The 24,378-nt window shown below is 41.4% G+C and overlaps 1 protein-coding gene across 1 annotated transcript in view; it reads left to right on the forward strand.

Moving 5' to 3' along the window:
- Positions 1 to 488: 488 nt before the first annotated feature.
- The window catches only part of atr (ATR serine/threonine kinase), a 51,545-nt gene continuing 27,655 nt past the window's right edge, over positions 489 to 24,378 (forward strand). The window contains exons 1-25 of the mRNA XM_063211023.1: positions 489 to 640; positions 774 to 865; positions 975 to 1,118; positions 1,908 to 2,791; positions 3,444 to 3,604; positions 4,234 to 4,413; positions 5,337 to 5,539; positions 6,400 to 6,552; positions 9,670 to 9,868; positions 10,270 to 10,520; positions 11,697 to 11,884; positions 12,378 to 12,478; positions 14,287 to 14,458; positions 14,609 to 14,779; positions 15,190 to 15,384; positions 16,670 to 16,855; positions 17,146 to 17,241; positions 17,513 to 17,643; positions 19,042 to 19,185; positions 19,668 to 19,761; positions 20,872 to 20,997; positions 21,739 to 21,945; positions 22,788 to 22,901; positions 23,472 to 23,587; positions 23,841 to 23,961. Coding sequence (XP_063067093.1) covers positions 585 to 640; positions 774 to 865; positions 975 to 1,118; positions 1,908 to 2,791; positions 3,444 to 3,604; positions 4,234 to 4,413; positions 5,337 to 5,539; positions 6,400 to 6,552; positions 9,670 to 9,868; positions 10,270 to 10,520; positions 11,697 to 11,884; positions 12,378 to 12,478; positions 14,287 to 14,458; positions 14,609 to 14,779; positions 15,190 to 15,384; positions 16,670 to 16,855; positions 17,146 to 17,241; positions 17,513 to 17,643; positions 19,042 to 19,185; positions 19,668 to 19,761; positions 20,872 to 20,997; positions 21,739 to 21,945; positions 22,788 to 22,901; positions 23,472 to 23,587; positions 23,841 to 23,961 — 4,485 coding nt within the window. The 5' untranslated portion in view covers positions 489 to 584. The remainder of the gene's footprint in view (positions 641 to 773; positions 866 to 974; positions 1,119 to 1,907; positions 2,792 to 3,443; positions 3,605 to 4,233; positions 4,414 to 5,336; positions 5,540 to 6,399; positions 6,553 to 9,669; positions 9,869 to 10,269; positions 10,521 to 11,696; positions 11,885 to 12,377; positions 12,479 to 14,286; positions 14,459 to 14,608; positions 14,780 to 15,189; positions 15,385 to 16,669; positions 16,856 to 17,145; positions 17,242 to 17,512; positions 17,644 to 19,041; positions 19,186 to 19,667; positions 19,762 to 20,871; positions 20,998 to 21,738; positions 21,946 to 22,787; positions 22,902 to 23,471; positions 23,588 to 23,840; positions 23,962 to 24,378) is intronic.

A 24,378-nucleotide genomic window follows, 5' to 3' on the forward strand; every position in this document is an offset into this window, starting at 1 on the left:
AAAGGCAGTATAATTTTAACCATGACAGTTTATTGATTAGTTTTTGCTGTAACAAAAGGACACTTTGAAATTTGGTATGATGTGAAAACTTTAACCAAATACGCCTTCATCGCTTGGCTGTGACGAAAAATGTAAAAAGTGGCTATCTTACCCCGGTCTCCCCTAGCCTAGGCCTAAATTAGGCTACACGTGGGGCTTTCTGGCCACAACCCGAGATTGGGAGGACAAAGCTCAAATGCTCTTTTCTTCATTTATTTCTTTGTTTCTTTGTTTCTTTCTTTCTTTCTTTCTTTCTTTCTTTCTTTCTTTCTTTCTTTCTTTCTTTCTTTCTTTTTTATATTCGTCCAGTTTCGGGCTGCACGCCCCCAGTTTGGAAAACCCTATTACAGTTTCGCGTTTCGTTGTTCATCCGACAGAACGATTGACCCTTAGCAGTTGCCGTACTAGGAAGAAGGGGGAAACTTTTAATTGATTGCATGCATGTCCACCTCGTATAGTTCTAGTTTTGCTGTTGCTCGGTGGGGTGGACTTATTTTTCACTCAAATGACAGTCGACGCAAGTAAATGCAAGACATTCCACCGAAATGGAAGAAAGCTTGGTATTGTCTGCCATGATTCCCGCCTTGCGGGAATTGAAAAGGTAAGATGAATGATTCGGTTCACCACTTCATTATGTTGCAATGATAGCCTCACATGGCATGGGGTGTTGGTAAATACAGGCAGAATTGACTTTGGAAATGCTAGTATTTCTGATATTTATTTGGACATTACAGTTCCCGTTCTACGCTGTACGAGGAAATTGTACAGAGACCGCGAAAAATACTCTGTCAGATTATCGAGAAGATACTGAGGGATGTGGATGTTGGTGAGTGTCTCTCGCACTAGGCTACTGTATTATCAATATTGACGAAATTGGCGGGTCTGTAGGCTATGCACAGTAAAGTAATTATTTCAACAATGTTTCCCCCCTCCAGTTGCCTTGGAATTATGCACTACTACAAGTCCTCAGCCAGCTTGCGTGATGCTTCTTGATTTTGTTCAGCACTTGATAAAATCGTCACCCATACTGTTTTTGAGACCAGCGAAAGAACACAGAGACTTCGATGAAGGAAGCACAGGTAGGCTCTAATATCGTCGGTCTTGGGCGGTTGTCAGCAGAGCAAAAGTTGTGCACCTTCACAGTCCAGAGCTACAATCAGACTACAACATCACCGTCGTGGTCTGTGCGACTATTAGGGATGTTGTTGTCATGTATTGTAACTGCCTGCCTTTAACTGCCTGCCGTGGTGTTTTCATCATTGTTGTCACTTGTCATCATGTTTTGGTTCTCCCATGACGGTAAAATGCAATGGGGTGTCGTAAATGTATGGGCGTACCTGCTTCAAGTCATTGTAAAATTGGTGTTTTATGTCATTTTCAAATTGCAATAAGACTTAACGTTAACAATCATAACATAAATCCTGTCCTCAAAGTAGCTATATCCATTCTGGCTCAGGGACCTCTGACAACGTGAATCACTCACACAATTCTCTTATTTTGGTGCATTTGGTTTCAATGGCTGCTTTCAGTTTCCATTGAGGCGTAACTATTTAATTCCACCAATTTCATAATCCTTGGAATCCATGGAAATATGCATGGTTGATTTTGATTATTTGTATTATTCCATATGATATGCATTTTAAAAATATCCTGGAAAACAATCTTCACCAGGGGTTGGCAATGCCTTCATCAAATGCACTATCAATGTCACAAAATCACAGTCAATGCGTATTTTGTAGTTTAAGTGCTACTGCCAGTACTCAACTCTGTGTTTTTAAAGTAAAAATTGAAATGTGCAGACAATGGCACTTTCCCCCCCCAATAAATGTAAAGATGTCAACTTCTTTCTCCCCCTCCCTTGCCCACAGACTTCAGCAAGTGGATCATTGGCTGCCTCCTGCAAATTATTGCGTCTCCAGCGTGTCATCCTCTGCACGAAAAGACCAATGCTGTCATCTGCTCTTTGCTACACATGTTTAGAGCCAAAGGGTCAGTGATATTCGGTGTGTTGGCCAGATGCCTCGTAAATCTCTTGCAAGATCTGGCGTCCGTCTCTGCCGTGAAGGCTGATCATCAATCGAGCCAGAGCTCAATAGAGTGGCCTGTGGTGATGAATCAGTTCTTGGTCGTTGGTTCGTCTAAAACTGCCTACCTCACACCCAGCTCTCTCCAGCTGTTTCCAGGTGCCTTGGAAATGTTTGAAATGGCTGTCATTAGTTTGGTGACCGACATAATGCATGGGATTGACTTCCCCAGGGAAGTAGGAATCATCTGGGAAAGTGCTTGTGTCTTTCTTGGCTGTGGGAGCTCTAACGTGAAGGCTGTTACTCTGACACTGATGACCGACTTGGTGGCTTTAGGAAGATTCCCGGGAAGACACTCTCAGGATTTTTTCGCGGCCTTCCTACACGTGGTGGATGGTCTTCTGGCACTTCAACAGCCCAACCCAAGGTTTTTGCTGGAGTTGAACAGACTCTGCCAAACCCTTTTTACCTTCGAGGAGGGAGCCCACCTCAAGTTTGAGCGGGTCCACCTGAACATGTTGTTTGAAATGCTTCACCATTTGGCAGCATGTGAGGAACTGCAACATCTCGTGGCATCACAAGGAATGACATTTCTTGGCCACATCTTCAAGTTTCTGCTCAAGTCTGTGCCAATGGGCTTTGAGTCTGATGAGACACTGCGCAAGGACAGAGTGAATGTCATCTGCAAGGCCATGATCAAGACCATTGGCACTCAATCACAGATGGAGGTAAGTTGAATCTAGTACCATATCAATAACCCTTCTCGTTTTCAGGCCGACCAGAACAGTGTCCGTACCAGTTGCATTCGGAACGTAAGTGCTTACCTGCGAATCAGCTGCGTTCATAGCGGGCTCTGAATTTTTCCACACGTTACTGTGTGCTACTTGAATGAACTTACACTGACGCCACGTTGTCGTCATGGTTCACGTAGAAAAAAAAAACGTTCTGGTTCCCGAACACATTGTGACGGGAACATGCCAGCCCGTTCAAGGTTAGGTGCGGGAACTGGCACCGGTACGGCTCTCAGTCGGCCTGAACGCATCATTAGAGCTCCTAGGCCTTTTAGACATTTTTAGACTTAAATGAGACATTTTGTTATTGTCAAGGATTTCTAGATTAAAATGCTCTTTGATATTAACACACAACTGCATAGACCTGTCTTTGGTCATACTAGTAGATATTAGTTTATTATTTAGTAAATATTCATGAAAAGATAAAATTTGGCAGTAGGCAACACGGTTTCAATGAGCAGCACAGTTGTAATACCTACTCTGGTGTCCACCATCCTACAGAGTGCACCTTTTAAAGTTTGCTTTATTGTGCTACTGTTTAGTGCTTCATAATCAATTCATTATTGCGCCGCTGTATTTGTTTCTACAGACTGTGGAAGGTTGCCTGTGGGCTGCTCTGGAAGCAGAAACGAGAATATTTTTACAGAGTGGAACTTTGACAGACGTTGCTGAATCCAGTGCTTGCATCAATGAGATGAAGAGAAGTTGTTTGCCTTCAACATTCAAATATGGGACCAAACCACAACCAGGGTAAGTTCAGTGTAATTTCTTGGTAATAAACTGTTAATAACAAGTACCGTACTAGCAACAAAGTAGCCATACAGTTTCCAGTGCAATTATGCTTTAGTTTCTAGGTAATAACGATACAAACCGCTTACAACTGAAGCAGTGAAATGTTGGTAAGTGCATGTTACAGTCAAATGTTATGCTGTAACAACAAATATATGAAAGAGACTAACCATCATAGTCATCATAGTAGTTGATTGGTAAAATTACAAGTAACTAAACTCTTAGCAATTACCGGCAGATATGGTTTCTAACAAGTAGCAACCATCTCTGTTAACGGTAAGTAATTTCATAGGGCTGGTTGGGAAGGTGGGGGGAGTAAATAACCAGTGCTCTCCCCATCCTCCTCTGAGGTACCCTGAGCATGGTACCGTCCCGCCGCACTGCTCCCTTGGGCCCCATTGAGGGCTGCCCCCTTGCATGGGTGAGGCATAAATGCATTTTCGTTGTGTGCAGTGTTCACTTGTGTGCTGTGTCAGAATGACAATGGGAATTGGAGTTTCCCAATTGGGCTTTCACTTCACTTTCACTATGTTGTGCTGTCTGCGTGTCTTTGTAAGTCATGTAACTCATTTTCATTGTGTTCTTTTTAGCTTGATTGAGATGTCTAAAATAAGCCTGATTTGGGCAGCTGTGGAGGAGAAGCTGAACACTTTGACAGCTGAACTGAACGACTGCCCAAATTCCTACACCCTTTGCCGTCTTGAGGGGATCGCTGTTATTCTTCGTCTTGCTGGACTCTGTTCAAAGATCAGTTTCTTAGGAACATACAGGTACTGTATTTAAGCGTTAAGAGATCTGTGGTTAAAACTAAATTAATCTTGTTTTATTGGGCAAGCGCCAAGATTAACGCTTCAACGTTCTCACGTCTTCTTCAGAGTCAATATACAGTCAATCCGGAAAGTATTCACAGCGCTTCACTTTTATCACATTTTATTATCTTACAGCTTTATTCCAAATGCTACAAATGAATCTCTGTTGTCAAAATCCTACACAAATTATTCCATTACGACCATGTGAAAGACAAGTTGTCTTGACGGTTTTGAAAATTTATAAAAATAAAAAACAAAGAAATCATATTTACAGAAGTATTCACAGCCTTTTCTTAATACTTTGTAGAACCACCTTTAGCAGCAACTACATTCATTTTTTCATTTCGAAATGAAAAGGGATTAAAAGGGAGGTCATCGGTGTGTGTTTCAACCTTTCAGTACATTGAAATTGTACATTTTGAGTCTGCACCTGGCTAAAATAGATGGGTGTGAGTTTTGAATGAAATCCTATGGAGAGTATCTTGATCAGCTTCTGTAGTCACAGTGCATGTTGACATGCTTGCTTCTTTAGGTGTAATTCAGATTTCCAATGTTGATGGCATCCATACATCGCCAAACCATATCAGTCCCACAACCATGCTTGACTAGTCAGATGAGGCACTTTTTGTGTAAAACTCACTTGTTTACCACCACACATGCTTGACGCCATCTAAAGCAAATTTGTTTATCTGTTTATCTTGGTCAAGAGAGATGAACAGACCAAGGATATGGATCACTGGAACCATGTCGGCTGGTCTGATGAGACCAAGATAAACACATTTGCTTTAGATGGTGTTAAGTGTGTGTGGTGGTAAACAAGCAAAACAAAATTAATATTCGGCACGGCAGTACGTTCTAATTTCTTTTTTTCTGAATGTTTTCAGGAAAGCTGCAAAGTGTTCTGAGGAGCAAATAAACAATTCAGATTTTGATCTGGCCAATAAGCTAGTGTGGTTGTGTGAGAAAACACTTGAACAAGTCTTGGACGCCTGTTACAAGCTGTTGCTTAAATGTCAAGCAGAAGAAGACCTCATCTCATGGATGGACTGTATTATCAGAAGTGTGGATGCCGTGCTGTTCATTATCAGTAAGGGATTTGTGTGTGTGTGTGTGCGTGTGCGTGTGCGTGTGCGTGCGTGCGCGCACGTGTGTTAGTGCTGTGCAATTCTGTATGGGCAATTCCATCTCTGTGTAGCCTGGGAGATTTCCGAAAATATCTTTTTCAGGGCCGTCAAGAAAGCTTTCGACTATTTTGCAAAAGCATAAATAGAGCATGTGTCTGTTACTCTAAATTGTGGCCCTTGTCTTACTAAGAATTGTGTGCTCACAGCTATTCAGTCATGCCCATGTTGTATACGAACAAAGCAAAGAAGAGTGATCATATCACATCATATCACATATACTTAGCCCCCCTATTCTGAAAAATGAAATGGGGAAATTTGAGGGCAACAACGGATGGTGACTTACTGCTGCCTACTACCCAAAATGGTGTGCGCCACCTCCCTCTCAACAGTGAGCCTGAAAACAAACATGGCTGCCACCCGATCTACTACCTTTAAACGGCTTTTCGTCTAGACACTTAATTGAAATTGGTATTAAAATTGAAGCAAGGAATTAACATTGTGTATCTAAATATGATTGCTATATCTATGGTATTTTGAGCCTATTTTACGATTTAGTCATCTGTTGGTCTTACACAAGTCAACTAGCTTGCATAAGCTAAGCGCTAGGCGTGAAGAACGTGTTGTTGTTAGTGTCGTTGGAAACCAGCACTTTAGAAGATGCCTTCACGACAGGAGTCATATCTGATCGGACAAGTATTTATTTAGGGAGGGACTAATCGAACCGCTGCTTTCCATTTCGACCGCAGCCTTTGTGTATGTCAACACCCACATTTAAAAAGTTCTATTTGACCTATTTGTTTCTTTCTTTTCTTGTCATGCCAAGTCCACAACAGGGAAGGAGCCAATGTCCATCGGCTGTGTTGTGCCTTGTTGTCTATTCCTTGGATCCAGAAACACAATACTCTCTCTGCCTATCAGGCTGCTGATTTCCCAGCCAATATTATAACTCTCTCCCAGAACGTGGGCCCATTCTACAGTGAGTGACTTTCCAGTTATTTAAGGAAACTTCAATTTTGAGAGGGGTGGGGTGAGGGGTGTGGGAGTATATTAGACAGGTCATCAGCTGGGAAAATTAGGCCTTTCGTCCTACCGCACTTTTCTCTGTGGATTACTGACCAGAAGCCCTATTGGAAGAAATTTAAACATGGGGCCACGTCAATTTTTGCTCAGAATTCAATATGGCCGCCATTTTCCAAAATGACTTGTTTTCATGCATTATTACATTGTACTATAAGGTGATATTCATGAACGATGAACTATTTTCAGCACTATTCTGTCCTAATTCCTTACATACATGATTACAAAGGTTGACTAAACTAACAGAAATGAAAATAAAGTTGGCCACCTTGCAAAATCCAAAGGAAAGTGCTGAAAATAATGATTGAAATGCACATACAGAGTCTATGGCTGGGAAAATTAGGCCTATCGTCAGGGTTTTCACAGTGGATTACAGACCAGAAGGCCTATTGAAAAAGATGAAAACTTGGGGCCATCTATGTGCTACAAAATTCAAAATGTTCTCTGTTTTTCAGAATGGCAGACTTTCACACATTTTTCTCAATACTGTATGGCCATAATTACCAATAAAGATGACCTATTTCTCAGTTAAATTGTCCTATCTCCTTACAGACGTGAGTATAAAGTTTGTCTAGAAAAAGGCATGAATATATATACAGGGGGTGGACAAAATAACTGAGACACCTGTCATTTTAGTGTCATTTAGTTCCTCTTGCGTCCACAGTTAATCCTGTTGGATGTGGTTCATCCTTATTGGTGGTATGCAGACATCACCTTGGATACTGTGGCTCTTGATACATCACAATACATCACTTGCTGTCTCGGTCAAAGATGCAACAGCTACACAGAATTTCTCCTTTTTGAACTCTGACATGTCACCCATAATGTTGTGTGCATTGCAAAATTTTGAGCAAAACTGTGCTCTTACCCTGCTAATTGAACCTTCACACTTCACTTTACTGGTGCAATGTACCATTAATGAAGATTGGCCAACAGGCTGGTCCACTTGAGCCATTAAACTTCCAACACTAAAATGAAAGGTGTCTCAGTTATTTTGTCCACCCCCTGTATCTTGCCACTTTGAAATATCCAAAGGAATGTTGTCAAATGATTGAATTTCACAAACACAGTGGACTGCTGAAAAAAAAGGCATATTGTGTGTGTGTGTGTGTGTGTGTGTGTGTGTGTGTGTGTGTGTGTGTGCGCTTGTGTGTGTGCGCTTGTGTGTGTGCGCTTGTGTGTGTGTGTGTGTGTGTGTGTGTGTGTGTGTGTGTGTGCGCGCGTGCGTTTGTATGTGTGTGTACGTGTGCCTGAGTGAGCTTTTCTGAAGTGTGTGTGGCGAGTGTGCTTCTTTAGATACCCTGACATAGACACAGTAGACCGTGTGTGTGTGTGTTGGGGTTGGGGGGGGTGCTAAGGTGGGGGGGTAGGGAGGACCGAATGATGTGGAGAAGCGGGGGGATGATATGAGGGGATGAGTGGGGGTAGGGGGGCAGAGTGGGGTGGGGGGGAATGAGTCGGGGTTGAATTAGGAGGTGGGGGGGCAGAATCAGAATAGTGTGTGGGGGGGGATGTGGGGGGTTCGGGGAGGCAGAATAATGTGTGTGTGTGTGTGTGGGGGGGGGGGGGGGGGGGGTAAGTTGAGTGGGGGGGGGGGGGGTTGACCTGCCAAATTTTCACATTGAGTGGGGGGTGGACGAGTATTTTGTGGGGGGGTGTAGGAAGAATGAGTCAGGGGGGTTGAGCGTGGGGGGCAGAATAGTCGGGGGTGAGTGAGGGGTGAGGGGCAGAGTAGCACGGGAAGGATGAGTGAGGGGGTGGGGGGGCAGAATAGTGTGTGTGGGGGGGGTGGATGAGTGAGGGGGTGGAGGAGGCAGAATAGTGTGTGTGGGAAAGACACTGTAGAGCAGGGGAAAGATGAGCGGGGGATACGCACGCGCACACACGCACGCACACTCACCCATGCTTTATGCAAAAAAAATGTAGGCCTGAAAAACTTTTGGTCAGAAATCTAATGTGAAAAGTTGGGTAGATCAATAGCCTTTTCAGCTTTCAGCAGTCAACTGTGTATGTGTGATTCAATCATTTTCTGACAACAATCCTTAGGATATTGTCTCTTTCTGTTGCCAACCTTTGTACTCACGTCTGTAGATAGGAGATTTCACTGAAAATAGGTTATCTTTATTGATAATTATGGTCTTATAGTATTGAGAAAAGTCTCCATTGAGAAAGTCTGCCATTCTGAAAAATAGAGAACATTTTGAATTTTGGAGCACATTTGAGATGGCAACCAGCTGGTGAATCTTTTTCAATAGGCCTTCTGGTTTGTAATCCACTGTGAAAACCCTGACAGGACAATAGGCCTAATTTTCGCAGCCATAGACTCTGTATGTGCATTTCAATCATTATTTTCAGCACTTTCCTTTGGATTTTGCAAGGTGGCCAACTTTATTTTAATTTCTGTTAGTTTAGTCAACCTTTGTAATCATGTATGTAAGGAATTAGGACAGAATAGTGCTGAAAATAGTTCATCGTTCATGAATATCACCTTATAGTACAATGTAATAATGCATGAAAACAAGTCATTTTGGAAAATGGCGGCCATATTGAATTCTGAGCAAAAATTGACGTGGCCCCATGTTTAAATTTCTTCCAATAGGGCTTCTGGTCAGTAATCCACAGAGAAAAGTGCGGTAGGACAAAAGACCTAATTTTCCCAGCTGATGACCTGTCTATATTAACAATATGGTTCAGTGGTAAACCAGGTTAAGCTAACCTTTAGGTATAGAGGTAAATGATCTAATAGAAGAGCCTGGACTGCCCATTTTCTGAACTATACCTATAGGTTTACCACTTCCTGTAGTTTGTCACTTAACCATGTTATTAGCATAACCCCTGGTTTATTTTTGAAGTCTTGTAGAGTTAAGGTGTTTCACTGTTATTGAATCGTGCACAACTTTAACTATGCTAATTTTACAATTTAGCAGCATCACTTTAAAATGTATACATTTTTTTCTGTATGTGTTGATTGTGCTAATCCTTTTTTGTTATTGTTATTTTGTTACTGCTCTTTCAGCTGGTGAAATGCGAGCCCGCTGTGTGTTCCTCATGTCACTACTTCCTAAGAACATATGTCCAGAATGGCGACTGGCTGTATACCGGTGGGCACTCGACAGTGGTAATGAAGAGGAGAGAGCCGAAGCTGTGCATGCCTTCCCCATGCTGTTGCACAACCTTGGTGTTAAGTCATCCCGCCTCATTGATGACATTTTGTTGTAAGTAATATCATGCATAATTGCTTTGAAGGTGCAGGATGGCGGCCAGAGTAGGTATGGCAACTATGCTGCTCATGGAAACTGTGCTGCCTATCGCCAAATGTGAAATTCAAAATGGCGGACAGGGAGACGATCCAACTTTTCATGTATGAAACGTGCAATTTTCCCAGTATGATTACTTAGAATTTTATGGTGGTTGGAAGTATTCGTGAAAAAGGTAACATTTGTGCATGGGCGGCATGAATTCTGGAAATAAATAACTAAAAATAATACACTTTTCAAATGATAAGGGGCCTATAACCCAAAGCAGAGCAGTAAGGCCTTGACCTATTTCTCCAGCTTGCCTCTATACATTGATTAATAACGACCATGTCCCTCTTACATGTGCTTTGTGTTTACAGGAGTAGGTTGAAGGACTGGTCACCCTTGGTGAAGGCCCAGTTTGCCAGTATCTCAGGGCATCTCCTATGCTGTTTGTCTCAAAACTCCAAAATCCAACTTCAAGAGGAATCGTTGCTTCCTTCCAAATATCTCTGTTCCAGCTTTTCATTGGGTGACAGCCATCCTGGTGGGGCCACCACTGTGGGTGTTTCTATCCTCATGCCTCTCCTAACTCTGCTCAAGCCTCAGGGTGATAGCACAGTCAAACAAGGTGAGATGACCTGAAACACCCATTTGCTATAAGTAAAGGGCTAATTTAAAATTCAAACTATTTGAGTTCAGTTCGATACTCAACAGATCTGGCAGTATGACCTTTGAATTTGATGGTAGCATTTCAGTCATTCACACAACTGAATCAAATAAAAACCAGTGGCTAAATAAATTAAAAAATGCATGAACAAAAATTAATCAGAGGAAGGGACATTAAAAAGCCTTTAACTTTTTGACTACATCATCAATAAAAAAGCCAACATGTTTCACCCATCCTTGGTCTTCATCAGGGCTTAATCTCGGTGTGTAAGTCTCACCTACTGTACATGTAGTGACACCAAGGTCATGTGAATCCCAGATGGTGAAGCCAAACATGTTCTAGTAGAGTAAGATACTTCAAGCTCGTGCATTTCCTGGTTTCATGTGATGTCAGGTGAATGCCCATTTAGTAGACCTTTGGTTAGGTCTTAACCGTCAGGAGACCTAGGAGAAACTTAAGGTTGAGAATGAGTGGCTTTCTGTTGACACTGTAGCTGGTGGTAGCACACGTCTTATGCAAGCCATCACCAAATGCCACAGAAAGAGGAGGGGACAACAACACCCCCTTAGGAGACCAAACTTGAGCACCCTCCTTTGCATTGGGTGGGCGTGGTTTGAATGATCTTATGTTTGGTGAAGCCAGAGCCATGGAATTCAGAGTTGTAACAACCGGAGTACAGAAGTCAATTGGTGACATGATTCACGTAGAATCATGTGTTTAACGCTCACGTTCATGAGCTGCCATTGTTGTGTAGAAATGGAACACTGAGGTCAAGGGATTAGCCTTACTCTGACTTCCATGTTGGATATGTTAGACACTTTACTTTACTAAATTATTTTTCTGGGAGTAGTACAGAATTGAAATTTGTTGGCTGTGACATTTAGTCAGACCATGAATATCTCTCTCTCTCTCTGGAAGATGCAAATTGTTTCCTTCAGACGCTTTTGCAGTGATTGTTAAACAAGTGACGGACCTTGGCAACCACAGGCAAACTTGTCCATGAGTGAGTGGCATACAAGGGAGCAAGGGAAAAGCAAATAACAAGTAGCAACTTTGGGGAAATATGTGAAGTCCCATCCAAAGAGATTCTGTGTACCTTTGTTGTGCAATGCTGTGTTTCTCTTTACTTCCTGCCAGCTTTTATCAGCAACATTTCCCATCTGTGTAAACACGTGGACTTCAACAACAGTGAACCTGAAACCAAATCCTTGGTTACTACTTTAATGGACTTCATAGAAGACCCAGATCATGAGGTGCGCTTGGCCTTCTGCATGAACCTCAAGAACCTGCTGGAACTACAGGATGGTGGTGACTTCCTGAAGGACGTATGTTGCCCAGATCTATTAAAATATTGCATGTTGTGTGTTCTGACCATTGGCGTACATACTGGATAACATTCTATTTCGAAGTGAAGCAGCTGCCTGGGACGGGACAATAGGATATTTTGCGGTGGAACAAGGAAGTGGAGTGCCATTTCCCATTCATCTGTATAGGAGACTTGAAACAATGTATCCCCTTTAGAATGCATTTCAAACACATTTTTTCGTGCTGAGCCTTTATTTTTCAGGGCTGTTATTTTTTTTAAATGACCAACTGGAATAGGTAGTTGGCTTGATGGACAGAATTCTTTTTTTTGCACCATTTTCGCAAATCCGCAGCGGAAGTAATCTCGCAAATGCTTCAGAACGTTGACCGGAGTGCTATAGAATTTTGGGGTCCAGCCAAGTATGTACGTCAGTGGTTATATGACATACACTGTAATACATTGCTTTAACATTAGCATATTGTGGACTCAGTGACTGTGTCTGTTTGGTACAGGTTCTTGCTAGTCGATTGAAAGAGGTCTACAACAATGCCAAAATAAGAAGAAACAGCGCCCTGAAGAGCACACTCATTTTTGCTACTGGAGAACTTGGGAGGTTTGTGTGATTTCTGTTCATAATATTTACCTGGATATTCTGTCATAGAGTGAATCTCTGAACCACGTTTCATTGATTTTCATTTTCATTTAGTCTAGCGTTTGCACCAAGCTGCACTTAAAGTGATACTGTTCCATTTTTGGAAATAAGCTTATTTTACACCTCCCCTTGAGTTAAATAATAGGGTTTTACCCCTTCTTCTGTACTTTTGACCATTCTGTGAGTATGGCAGTGCAAATTTTACCTCCAAGCTAGCAGTTAACATTGAGTCCTATGAGACCAGCTGGTGGCTCACTGGTCTCATAGGACTCAATGTTAACTGCTAGCTTGGATGTGAAATTTGCACTGACATACCCAGAGAACTGTTGAAAGTATAGGACCCCCATACTCAATTAGGGGCATCTAATCCGGCCCGGCCCTTCGTTGGGAGGAATTTTGAAAAACTGGCCCTCTGGGACTTTTAATTGAGTTCCCCTGGTAAAGGAGAACGGTAAACCCCTATTATTTAACTCCAGCGGAGGTGTAAAATAAGCTTATTTCCAAAAATGGGACCGTATCACTTTACACGATTTTGTCCTAAGTCCTTTTTGGGAAAGGGTGCCCTCTGCCTATTAAATCCTAAATATCTCAGCCTCCGAAGCACATACAAACGTGAAATAAGTTGCATTTAAAAGCTAGGGTCCTCGTTTTGCATTAGAATGTGTTCATTAAACGCTAACATACCCAAATTAAAAAAAAAAAAAAAAACAAGAGCCTGTATGCAGCGTAAATGTGTCTCCAGGCTAAAATGAGTTAAGTCTGACATGCTTCTGTAATTCAAGAAGGTAGAGAATGGGTGCACATCAGTGGTGCAGGTGCTGGACAAAATAAAGTTGAAAACTGAAGTAAATGATAGAAGTCCGCAACACTGTTAATGCTCCCAGTGATTTATTTGCACGACGTTTCGGACCTTCGTCCTTTTTCAAGTGCAACTTGAAAGGTCCAAAAGGTCTGAAACGTCGTGCAAATAAATCACTGGGAGCATTAACAGTGTTGCGGACTTCTATCATTTACTTCATGCTTCTGTAATTCATCACTACTAGATTTAGTCAATGAAAACTGCTGACACTAATTGTACTGAAGTCTTGACAGCTTATTTGCCCTGACCACTGCCACAGATATGTGAAATTATTTTTGTCCAAAATGTTAATTTAATTCCTTCTTTGTAATTATTTAGTGCGTGCTTCCATGGGTTATCTGTTATCCGTGGGTTGACCAGTTCTTTTAATGGCGTCAAGGAAATTCGCTTTGGAAGTTTACTGTACAAAGCTAATAAAAACTCTTTTTTTTTGAGTAGCACAAATCATACAAGACATGCAGCTCAATATGACTTATCAGTTTGATAAATAAATACATGCATGCATACATACATACATGCATACATACGTTTGTACATGCATGTGCATAAATACTTGAAACATTTGGAAAAAAATAAAGTAAAGCTTCAGATGAATGTATGCCAGGTGGCTAGCTCAGAAATGACACACTCTGTCATTGTTGGCAGGGTGGTTTGGATATCCTGTGAATTAGGCTTTGGGTGGATGTTTGCAAGATGAGGGTCTTAGCTTTTAAATGCAATGTATTCCATGGTTTTGCTTCAGTGGCTGGGATATTTAGGATTTATAGGCTGAGGGAACCTTTTCCCAGAAAGGGCATGGACATTTAGCAGACGTCTTTCACAGGTGCCTTAGGCTTAAATGGATTAAGGATATTAGTCTTTTCCCAATATCTTATTAATTATTAGTTTTTTCCTCTTTCTTCCTGTACAGGGCTGCAGAGGGGTCCCTTGTCTCTTTTGCGCTTCTGCACCTCTTGAATTTCTTGCTCTCTAAGACAATTCAAGTGTCAATGCTGGCTTACACAGAGATCCAAACCCTGGCCATGTCAAAGGGTTTGGAACTGAAGTTGTTTTTCAACCAGTATCGGAATCCAATTTGTCAAGTAAGTGATGAGACAAGAGCTTTGTTGCAAAATGACTAACCCCCAATTTTGCCTCACCTGTGCAAGGGCAGTGCTAGACCTGCAAGGGGCACTGAATGATTTATTGGCACCAGTGCTCCCGATTGATTTATTTGTCTTTATATCCTGCAGTTCCTGGTGGAATCCATTCACTCGCGGCATCTTACAGCGTTACGTTCAACCCCAGACCAGAGCAGTGAGGCTCTTCGTAAAGAGGCGGCACAGCAGAGGGAAGCCGCCTTGGATGTCCTCTTTCACGTGGCACAAGTTTTTGATTTTCCTCATCTGAAACACTTCCTCAATGTATGTCTTTGCCGTTTTTCCTTTTTAGTAGGGCTGTAATGATATTGTATCGAATCGAGAAATCGTGATACACAGTCACAATTCTGTATAATAGTGCAAGAAGCCAGTATCGTGATGCACCCTTTCAACCTTCTGTTACTCTTCAGTCCAGAAAACAACTCACTGATTCTTGAGAATGTGGCAAAAACAGGTTTTAATTTTGAAAGAAAAAAGTTGTTCAAATCCGAATTATAGAGGTGAATTATCATAGGGCAAAAATCGTCCTATGAACTGCATTGCGAGTTGAGCGTATTGTTACAGCCCTACTTTTTAGTGTTTTGCCTAACAAGGCTCGAAAAATTACTTTATTTTACCTCTGCCATTTTCCCTTGTCTCTTGAATTTTATTTCTGTGCTTTGTGTTTGTTTTAGGGCACTCTGCAAGTTCTTCTTCCGTATTTAGCAGCCAAGGCCAGCCCCACAGCATCCGCTCTTATACGGGCAATTGCCAAACAACTCAACAGCAATCGAAAAGAAATCCTCATCAGCAATTTCAAGTACATCTTTTCACACCTTGTGTGCTCCTGTACGAAGGAGGAGCTGGAAAGATCTTTTCACTACCTTCAGGTGATGAAATGGACATGAAGTTACTTGTGTTATTTTGACCATTTGTGATTCTCTGCAAATAAATGCTCTAAATGATATTTTCATTTGAAATGTGGAGGAAATGTTGTCGATAGTGTAGAGAATGAAACTACAATGTTTGTTTTACTCAAAACACATAGTGAAATCAGAAAAACTGAACATTTTGAAGTGTTCTCCTCATTTTTTCTACGGCTGTATCTTGGAACACACAGAAGTTGCTTGAAGATACAGAAATATATATTGGGTCTTTTTTATGCCTTTATTTGACAGTGAAGAGATGAGTGGGAGAGAGAGATGGGGCAGGGTTTGGAAATGACCCTGGCTGGACTTTAACCAGGGTTCCATGGGCACACAAGTCCAAATGTGGGGGACATAACGCAGAATCATACTCGGCATTTGTCCGTAGTGGTGTGCATTGGCACTGCCGTTGGAATTCGATTCGATTACGATTCGGGAAGTAACAATTCGATTCTTAATACGTAGTCTCTGTGTACTTGATGTGCGCTAATGGCTCGCACCGCCCCATGACCCAAAATGGTGCCATGCCCCCGTCACATGCTAGAAAATCTTGGCTCAGTGCAAAGTTGCATACGGGACATTTTTTCTAATTCAGCTGCCGTCCACCAGTGGTGCCTAGGAAGTAGGCTGAAAGAGCAGGAGAGGACTAGAGTTGCCTAGCCTGGAGAAGAGTAGCTTAGATATGGCTACTGGACTACAGAAGGACCCCTGCATCTTTTATAATAATGGCATTAAGCTATTTTATCTTCTCCCTTACATTTTTTTTCAATAAAGCAATTGTTTACTTTGTTCAGTAAAATACGTTCTGTTTGGCGATCTATTTGTACAATTGCCGCAAGAACAATGCTCTCACTTGGCATTGGAATGATCTCGCAATGTAGGCAACCGCAAAAATCTATGTTGTATTGTGATGCATCATAAGTCATATGTTTAGTAGGCCTAAATCACGTTGTGTTTGGTGATCTAGTTTTAGAGCTAGATCGCTAAAACAGGGCCACCTGACAGAACCTGCTGTTTCTCTTATGAGCAGCATAAGAAAAACATGATTTTACAGAAGCGCCATCTTTACGCTTACATTTCTAAATTTCATTCCTATTTGAAAGGCTCATGGTTTTACTACAGAGTGACAACGTAGGTATTTTTTCTCTCTCCCTCACTCTAGTTTACTAGGAAAGACCTGCGTTAGGAAATCAGCTCATTTTCCATACAGGATTGTAATGTCTGTCCATCTATCTATTTCATTTTCAAGACTGAGACAGAACTGGAGTTGGGTAGTCTTCTGCGACAAGACTTCCAGGGGCTTCACAATGAACTGCTTCTCCGTCTGGGCGAACACTACCAGCAGGTTTTCAACGGCATTGTCATCTTGTCGTCTTTTGCATCGATGCATGATCCTACTCAGAACCAACGCGAGATCACCACTACAGAGCACATGGTTAGTCTTTGTTTCAGTCCCCTCAGGCATAATAGGGTGTTTTCATACCTGGACCCCATTTCTCAAAAGTATCGTTGCTAACCGGTCAGCAACTTGCTAGGTTTCCAATGGGAAATTGTATTGCAACAATGTTGTCGAGAAGCACACCCCAGTCCCTTTCAGCAATTTAAGTGACTCAACATTTTCTGTGCATATATGTGAACGCTACAAAGTGTACCCAGACCCCTCGGAAGTGAACCGTACTGAGACCTTTATTGACATGAGTTTGTTTTTTCCCCCATGCAACATAGGGTGATTATCTGCAGCCCAAATTGTTGGGGATCTTGGCTTTCTTCAACATGCAGCTGATGAGTTCCAGTACAGGAGAAAAAGACAGAAAGAAAATGGTATGAAGGGCTTTGCAGCGGGTCCATGCGGCAAACCCTATTTTTACTCTTCCATCCTTAGATTCATTGTGAACTGTAGGTATATATGAACAGTTTCGTTGATTTAAATGTTTTTTTTTTTTTACTTTTGCATTTTATGACTGGAAATGGACTGTTCAGATGACCTTTCATCTATGTGTGAATTATTGCCATTCCAATATTTTGAGAACATGCTTTCTAAACCTATAAAATGGGATCTTCTTTTAATTTAAGAAGTCTTTTCCCCCACCAGACCTTAAGCAGTCTAATTGCTCTCATGAAACTGATGGGATCCAAACACATTAGTTCTGTGAGAGTTAAGATGATGACAACACTCCGGACTGGACTGAGGTACAAGGAGGATTACCCAGAGCTTTGTTGCCAGTAAGACACATCCCCACTCTCAGCCCTGCATGTGTGTTAGGGTGCATCAGATATTTTACACAGAGTGATTTTACTGTGCATAGAACACTTTTATCACAGAGCTGAGACAATATGTTTTTATTGGGTAGCTTTATGCAGCAAAATGTCCATTTCTATTCCAAGATTCTGACTATCACCATTATTTTCTATTTTCATGGGGCTGGTGGCCCCGGTAGACTTCATCCAAATTTCAAAATATTTTACACAGTGTGTTTTTACTGGGTGTAGAACATTTTTACTATAGGGCCAAGGCGATATCTTTTCATAGGGGGCAACTGATGCACCCTAATGTGTGTGTATATGTGTGTATAATATATGTGTGTGTGTGTTATGTGTGTATATATATATATATATATATATTAAATTATCCCCAAATAGTTCGTTTTGAATGTTAAGCCCCTCTTAAGACTACAAAGAAAGTTTTTAGCAACTTGAATATTTATTATATTTATTATGGGCTGTTGCATTTAATCAACATTGCATCAAATGTGCCGTTTTCTTGTTGACAACCTGAGGTGTCCTCCTCTTTGCTGGGTCCATATTATCTACACTTGTAAATTCTCATCATGCATGTCAGGGCTGCATAAACAAAATCATAAGCAACATTTCAGGGGTGGTAATGGACTCTGATAGTGCAGACCATAGGCTATATTGTTTGGATGGCTTATTTATTCTCGCTTATTTTACTTGGGTTATCCTTGTTTGCCATTTGAATATGTATGATGACCTGAAAAGGTTATGTGTGACAAAGGTGCAAGGAATCAGTAAGCGGCTAAATGCTTTTGCACAACACTGTTCAATTGAATCACATGGGACCAGGTAGGACTCAGCTGGTCCCTTATATAGTATAGCTGCTGCAACAGGCTGCCACCGGTGCGGCGCCATGACATAATTCAGTGGATTAGGATTCAGTGGCAATTACTAGTGCAGGGCTGATAGTATTCAGGCTCCATGCCTGATTTCAGGCTTGACAGAGTTTCAAAAAATAAAAACATTGATAATAATTAGCCATTAGGTTATTCTTATCTCAGAGTGTTACAGGTTCAGGGTTGTCTTCTACTATCAGGCTTGAATAATGGTCATACACAGGCTATTAAATGTTTGAATAATGTGTCAAAATAGGCCTACGTTACGTCACTATGCAGTATCTTGTCGTCGTCGTTAGAGCAGGGGAAAAAGTTCAGGCTCAGGATTTTTTTTCACTATCACCCCTGCTAGTGGGACTAGAAATATCATCACCACAAGTGTAACATGAGCTTATAATTATCCCAAAATACACATTGATGATTAAATTCAACTTCCATATGTTGAATGCTGAGCCGTTGAGTGAAGTTTTACTTTGCTTGTGCATTAACGCAGGACCTGGGATTGCTTTGTGCGCTGCTTGGATCCACCCTACCTTGGGCCTCTCCTCAGTCATATCATCGTGGCCCTCCTGCCTCTCATCTCCATTGAACCCAGAGCAACAGCCTCCATCATTCGCTATCTTATCCTGGAGAACAGGTGAGTTTTGTTTCAATTCTCACAACAATCCAAGGAATTACACTGTTGGAAATCTAGGGAATAAAATCCTATATGCATGTGTAGGAAGGTACAGTATACAAGCGTTTTGCTCCCAGCACCTGTACAAAATACTTAAAATGCAATCAACAAAACCATATTTACCACCTAGAGGTACTGTGCCTGTTGATTATTCGCTGCCGGAGACAGGGCATTGTTGGGTCAAATGTTGTACTGGAAGTTTTCTGAATTTAATTTATTTGTATGGAAATTAGGCCCTCATTAAATTCCACCAGTAACGGAACCTTCCATGTAGCTGCTCCTACAAGTACTAGGATGCCGACAATGAATCAACTAGTAACTAATCGTCGAGCAATCTATCCTCAGACCACATTGGTCCATGGATATGACCCTTGCACTTATGTCACACTGTCTATGCAACTGCTATGGTCACATATTGAATACTTTTGATCTTTCTCTTGTAGAGAAGAAGTTCAGGACTTTCTTCATGAAGTGTACTTCTTGCCTGATCACCTGGAGCTGAGGGATGTTCAAAATATCCTTCAGGAATGCCGAGAGGTTTGTAAAGCTATTTGGATCGTAAATGGTATCAACTTTGGAAATAACCATACTGACAAAGTATATGCGTCTTTGGCGATTTTGGCGAAATTGAGGAGAAAAGTTTGGTCAATTGGATGAATGAATGAAAGAATGACACCTTTATTGACTCAAAGGGAGTTTGTGTTGCATTTAGGAGCCATAGAACAAACATTTGGACATATAGACAATTACAACAGTGCACAAAGACAAGTCAGAAAAAAACATACTGTAGCCAGTGTAGATTAAACATACTGGCAATAGTAATAATTTAAAAATCTGATGTGATTGCAGATAGCAGCTTTGTCAGGCTGCTAATCAGCTGTTTTTTCGTTTGTTATTATACCAATGGATGTTTCCAGTCTAGCTAAAATATTGCAACTATGAGCTTCTGTTAGTCATACAAAGCAACTCAAATGCACCCTCTTTATTTAAACTGCAAAAAACAGTGAGCCATGCACCGAATTGGACATTGATCAAGATTAACGACTGTGACACTGCTGTACGTTTTAAAGTAACGTTTGAAACGTATTCAAAGTATGATTGTGGCTATTCTTGAACCCATGCTTCCCAATTAGCTGTGTTAACTTGATGCAATTTTCCTACATTAAGTTTTGCGCCATTGGGCCAGAATCGCTCATTTGTACAAAGAAAAGTGTTCCATCCGTACCATGGATTTTAACACATTTTGAGACTTTAATGGTTGTATTTCAAATTATTTGAGTGAATAATAAATTTGAAGTGTGGAAGAGCTAATTTTTCATTTGTTTTGTATACTATGATGCTGCTAATATTTGTGGCTAATATATAGATAACTATTGTGACAAAGTGAAGGGACTTAGCTGCAGAGAGCTTCATTTGTAGCTGTAGGTGTATAAATGTAACATGGACCCCCGTGGCTGCAGAGGTATGGCCTGTATTATGTACAATTGTTTTTATTCTTCTTAATTTTACTGGGTGCGGTTTATATTCTGGTGTGGCTTATATTTGTAGCTTTTATGACTCATGGCAGTTATGACACGAGTGTCATTGAAATGTGTTTTATAAATAAGTTTGACTTTGACTTCTTATTGCTGGTTCTTTTTTACACAGAAATGCTCAAAGACCTCCGACCTGCAGTCCTCTCTCCAGTTGTCCATGCGAGCTATACAGCACGAGAATGGAGCTGTCCGCACTCATGCCCTCACCAGCCTCAAGGAGTTGCTCTTCAAGAACCAAGTAAGTGACTTTTTTTAGTATGTTTTGTCTGTCTTTTTCTATCGAAGATGATTGTCTTTGCATTTACAGTCTTAAACTTTTTCTGCCATTCCCCCTTTAGAGGAAAGGTATGTGTCCGTCCATAAAAGTTTAATTAATCACTGTTCTGAGTCAGCGGATGCTGATTTGAGTCAATAGTAAGTGAACCAGGACTCATCGCGTCCACTTTCGTGGTCTGCTTTCAGATAACCCCTCATATAATGTAACTTTTGACAGAGCGACCCGAACAAGTGTTGTGGGAAACACTTCTCATACAAAGAATTTGATTTAAATTCTGCCAGATACATATTCACATTTGTATCAACTGCTAGCATTCTGTGATGAAAAACATTCTTACAGCGAGTTTAGTTAAACAGCATTTTTTTCATGACTGAGTAGATTTTGAGACAGGCATGCCACGGGCACCGCGCAAACTATGTAATCCTACATTGTGCCTCTTTAACATGTTTAGGATCATTAGTAAAGATATTGTGAGTGAAGGGGTTAACTTCATGGCAAAATAGAAAAGTGTTAAATGATGCAAATCATTGCAAAATTGACAAAATACACATGGCAATGATGTTGTGAACGAAATGTGCATGCACACTGTATCCTGCAGCAAGCATATCCCTGGCCTTGAATTGATTTGTTCTTCTAGGCACAGCATTCCATGACCTCTGGGTGTATGTGAATGTACCTCAAACTCAAAACCTTTTTTTACAGGAATATCTTCTGAAGTATGTGTTGGACAGTGAGATGGTGGAACCAGTCATATCCCAGTTAGTTACAGTGTTGCTAAGAGGCTGCCAGGATATTAACCCAGAGATTCGATTACTTTGTGGAGAATGCCTTGGAGAACTGGGTGCAATCGATCCTGGTCGGCTGGACCTGTCAACTACAGACGTGCAGGGCAAGAGTTCAACATTTGTGGTAAGATTACGTCAAAGATTTTCTGTTAGTGAGATACATCCTCTTCCAATGTCTCTGATTACAAAAGACAGGAGGAAAAAGAGTATTTGGGCAAATGCATTAAAAGTCAGCCCTGCGGCCTTCATCAGTGTGTGTAAGAGAAGCAAACGGCCATCTCAACTACAGACTTGAAGCGAAAAAGTTCCACATTTGTGGTAAGATTACCTATCAGAGTTACCAAAGTTCTGCGCCGGCGACCCCTGCTGCAGTAAGAGGCTACCCACTAAAGCTCAAAATTAAGCTAAAAAAAAATAAAAGGGACATAAAATCTGCGCAGTGCAACCTAAAGTCAATCATACTTAATTGACATCTGCCTGTCCAACCAGGAAGCATTTGCGTACTGTTGTGCAAATTTGACAGCCAATGGGTAGAATTTAGAGGTGCATAATGTGACTTACCAAATGCTGGTAGCAGCTTGGTTTGTAACCTTCATTGAACAGTGTAGCAATGGTCTGGCATGTTTTGGTTGCAAAATCAATGTGTTGTATGTACTCTGGTTGAGCTTTGATTTGTTATGTATGGGCCACCTAATTCCCTCCGCCCTGACCAAAGCCCCACTTGCAGCTGAAGAAAAATGGTCACAAAGCATGATGCTGCCAATAACAATGATTCACTCTAGGCATTTCACTCTCTTGGTGATTTTCTGTTCCAGTGCTCCCCAGTTCACCCCGCACACAGGTGTTTTTGTCCACCTTTACATTTTGCAGTATATAATTCTAAGATGGGCCTATAATATTCCAAGAGTTTATGCCTATGTACATCACCACCAAATGTCTTGTTTCTTCTTATATCAATCTCATTAGAGTGGGCTGGATGATCCAAACTTTGCCTTTGAACTTCTCATGGAAGTAACCAGAACATTCTTAGCCTCCGCAGATGATGTTCAGGCCCAGGATGCGGCTGCCTATGCCATGCAGGTATTCTCGGTTATTAAATTTCATTACATTGCATTTACCAGATGCTTTTTAACCAAAGCAACTTACAATTGAGGACATACTCATAGCCAACATCACTAGTAGAAACAAAGTGCACAGGAAATATACAGAACAACAAGTGCAGATGCTAGGGTTAGTTTCTTTTTTAAAGGTAGAGTGCACACACACACACACACACACACACACACACACACACACACACACACACACACACACACACACACCATGCCATAGTCTGGCCCGGGACCTCTAGCATTAGTGTAGTTGGTACATAGTCACAAAAGAGTAGTCTTTTACTTGCTTCTTGAAGGCTGAAAGAGATGTGCTTAGTCTTGCTACCTCTGGGAGACTGTTCCACCACTGAGGAACAACGACAGAACAGTCTTGACTGGGATCGCTTAGAAAGAGCAGGCGGCTGTGTTGTAGAAGTGTAGTTCTCTTATCCAACCTGTCCTAATTTTTACACTGTTGTCTTTTTTGTTGCTGCTGCTGTTTTTTTGTGGTTGTTGCTGCTGTTCCGGAGTTTTGTGTAAGAGATTGTTGACTTTTTAGGAGCTTCTTGCTATTTTTGATTGTCGGGAAAGCCATCGAGATAGCCCGGGTCGAAGGTTATGGCGAAGGTTCCCAGAGCACGTTCAGGACATCCTTGAACCACATCTAAACAGCAAGTAAGTGGATTTTCAACTAACGGTCAATTATTTATGTGTCACCAGGGGCTGAGCTGTAGGGGGGGCAAGCAGGGCATTTGCCCCTGGGCCCAGTGCCCTCCCATATTGGTGGCAGAGGCTCTATTATGTCCTTTGCAGGCCGTATGGGGGGCCCTATCAGTGTTATGCCCTGGGTCCCTGAATGCAATTCTTCCACCACTGTGCGTCACATCTGTGTTGACAATTTTCTAATGTGTGATGTGTTGTACTATAGGTATAAAAGTTCCCAAAAGGTTGTTGACTGGTCAAAACTGAAGAAACCCATTTACCTCAGCAACTCTGGAAGCAATTTCTCGGACTGGTCTTCAACGTGGGCTGGCTATCTCATCAGCAAAGTGAGTACGATGTGAACATATGACATATGCACATGTCTGACAATAGGGGGGGGTCTGATCTTCACTAAATATATGGTCTGAATATGGTCTGATCTTCACTAAAATCAGAAGAATGAACCACCCAAATAATTACATGCGATCATCTGTTGTAGCCCATAAGATGTAAACATTCACAACAGTGAGAGGAATGAGTAAGTACACCATTGGCTAAGCATCCTCTAAAAGCTAATTTGAGAAGACGAGACCAGACTACTGGATAATTCTGGAGATTTGAACTGGAATTGAAGGATTTGATTTTATTCCCATGTTGATGGTGACAATATATTGTTTTCTGACCCAGAAGTTGTTCAGTGACGTATGTGCACTGCATTTATTTAAAACATTGAATACTGGCTGTGTTTATGGAATTAATTCGTG

The sequence above is a fragment of the Engraulis encrasicolus genome, chromosome 11 (assembly GCF_034702125.1).
Source record: "Engraulis encrasicolus isolate BLACKSEA-1 chromosome 11, IST_EnEncr_1.0, whole genome shotgun sequence".
NCBI lineage: Eukaryota > Metazoa > Chordata > Actinopteri > Clupeiformes > Engraulidae > Engraulis > Engraulis encrasicolus.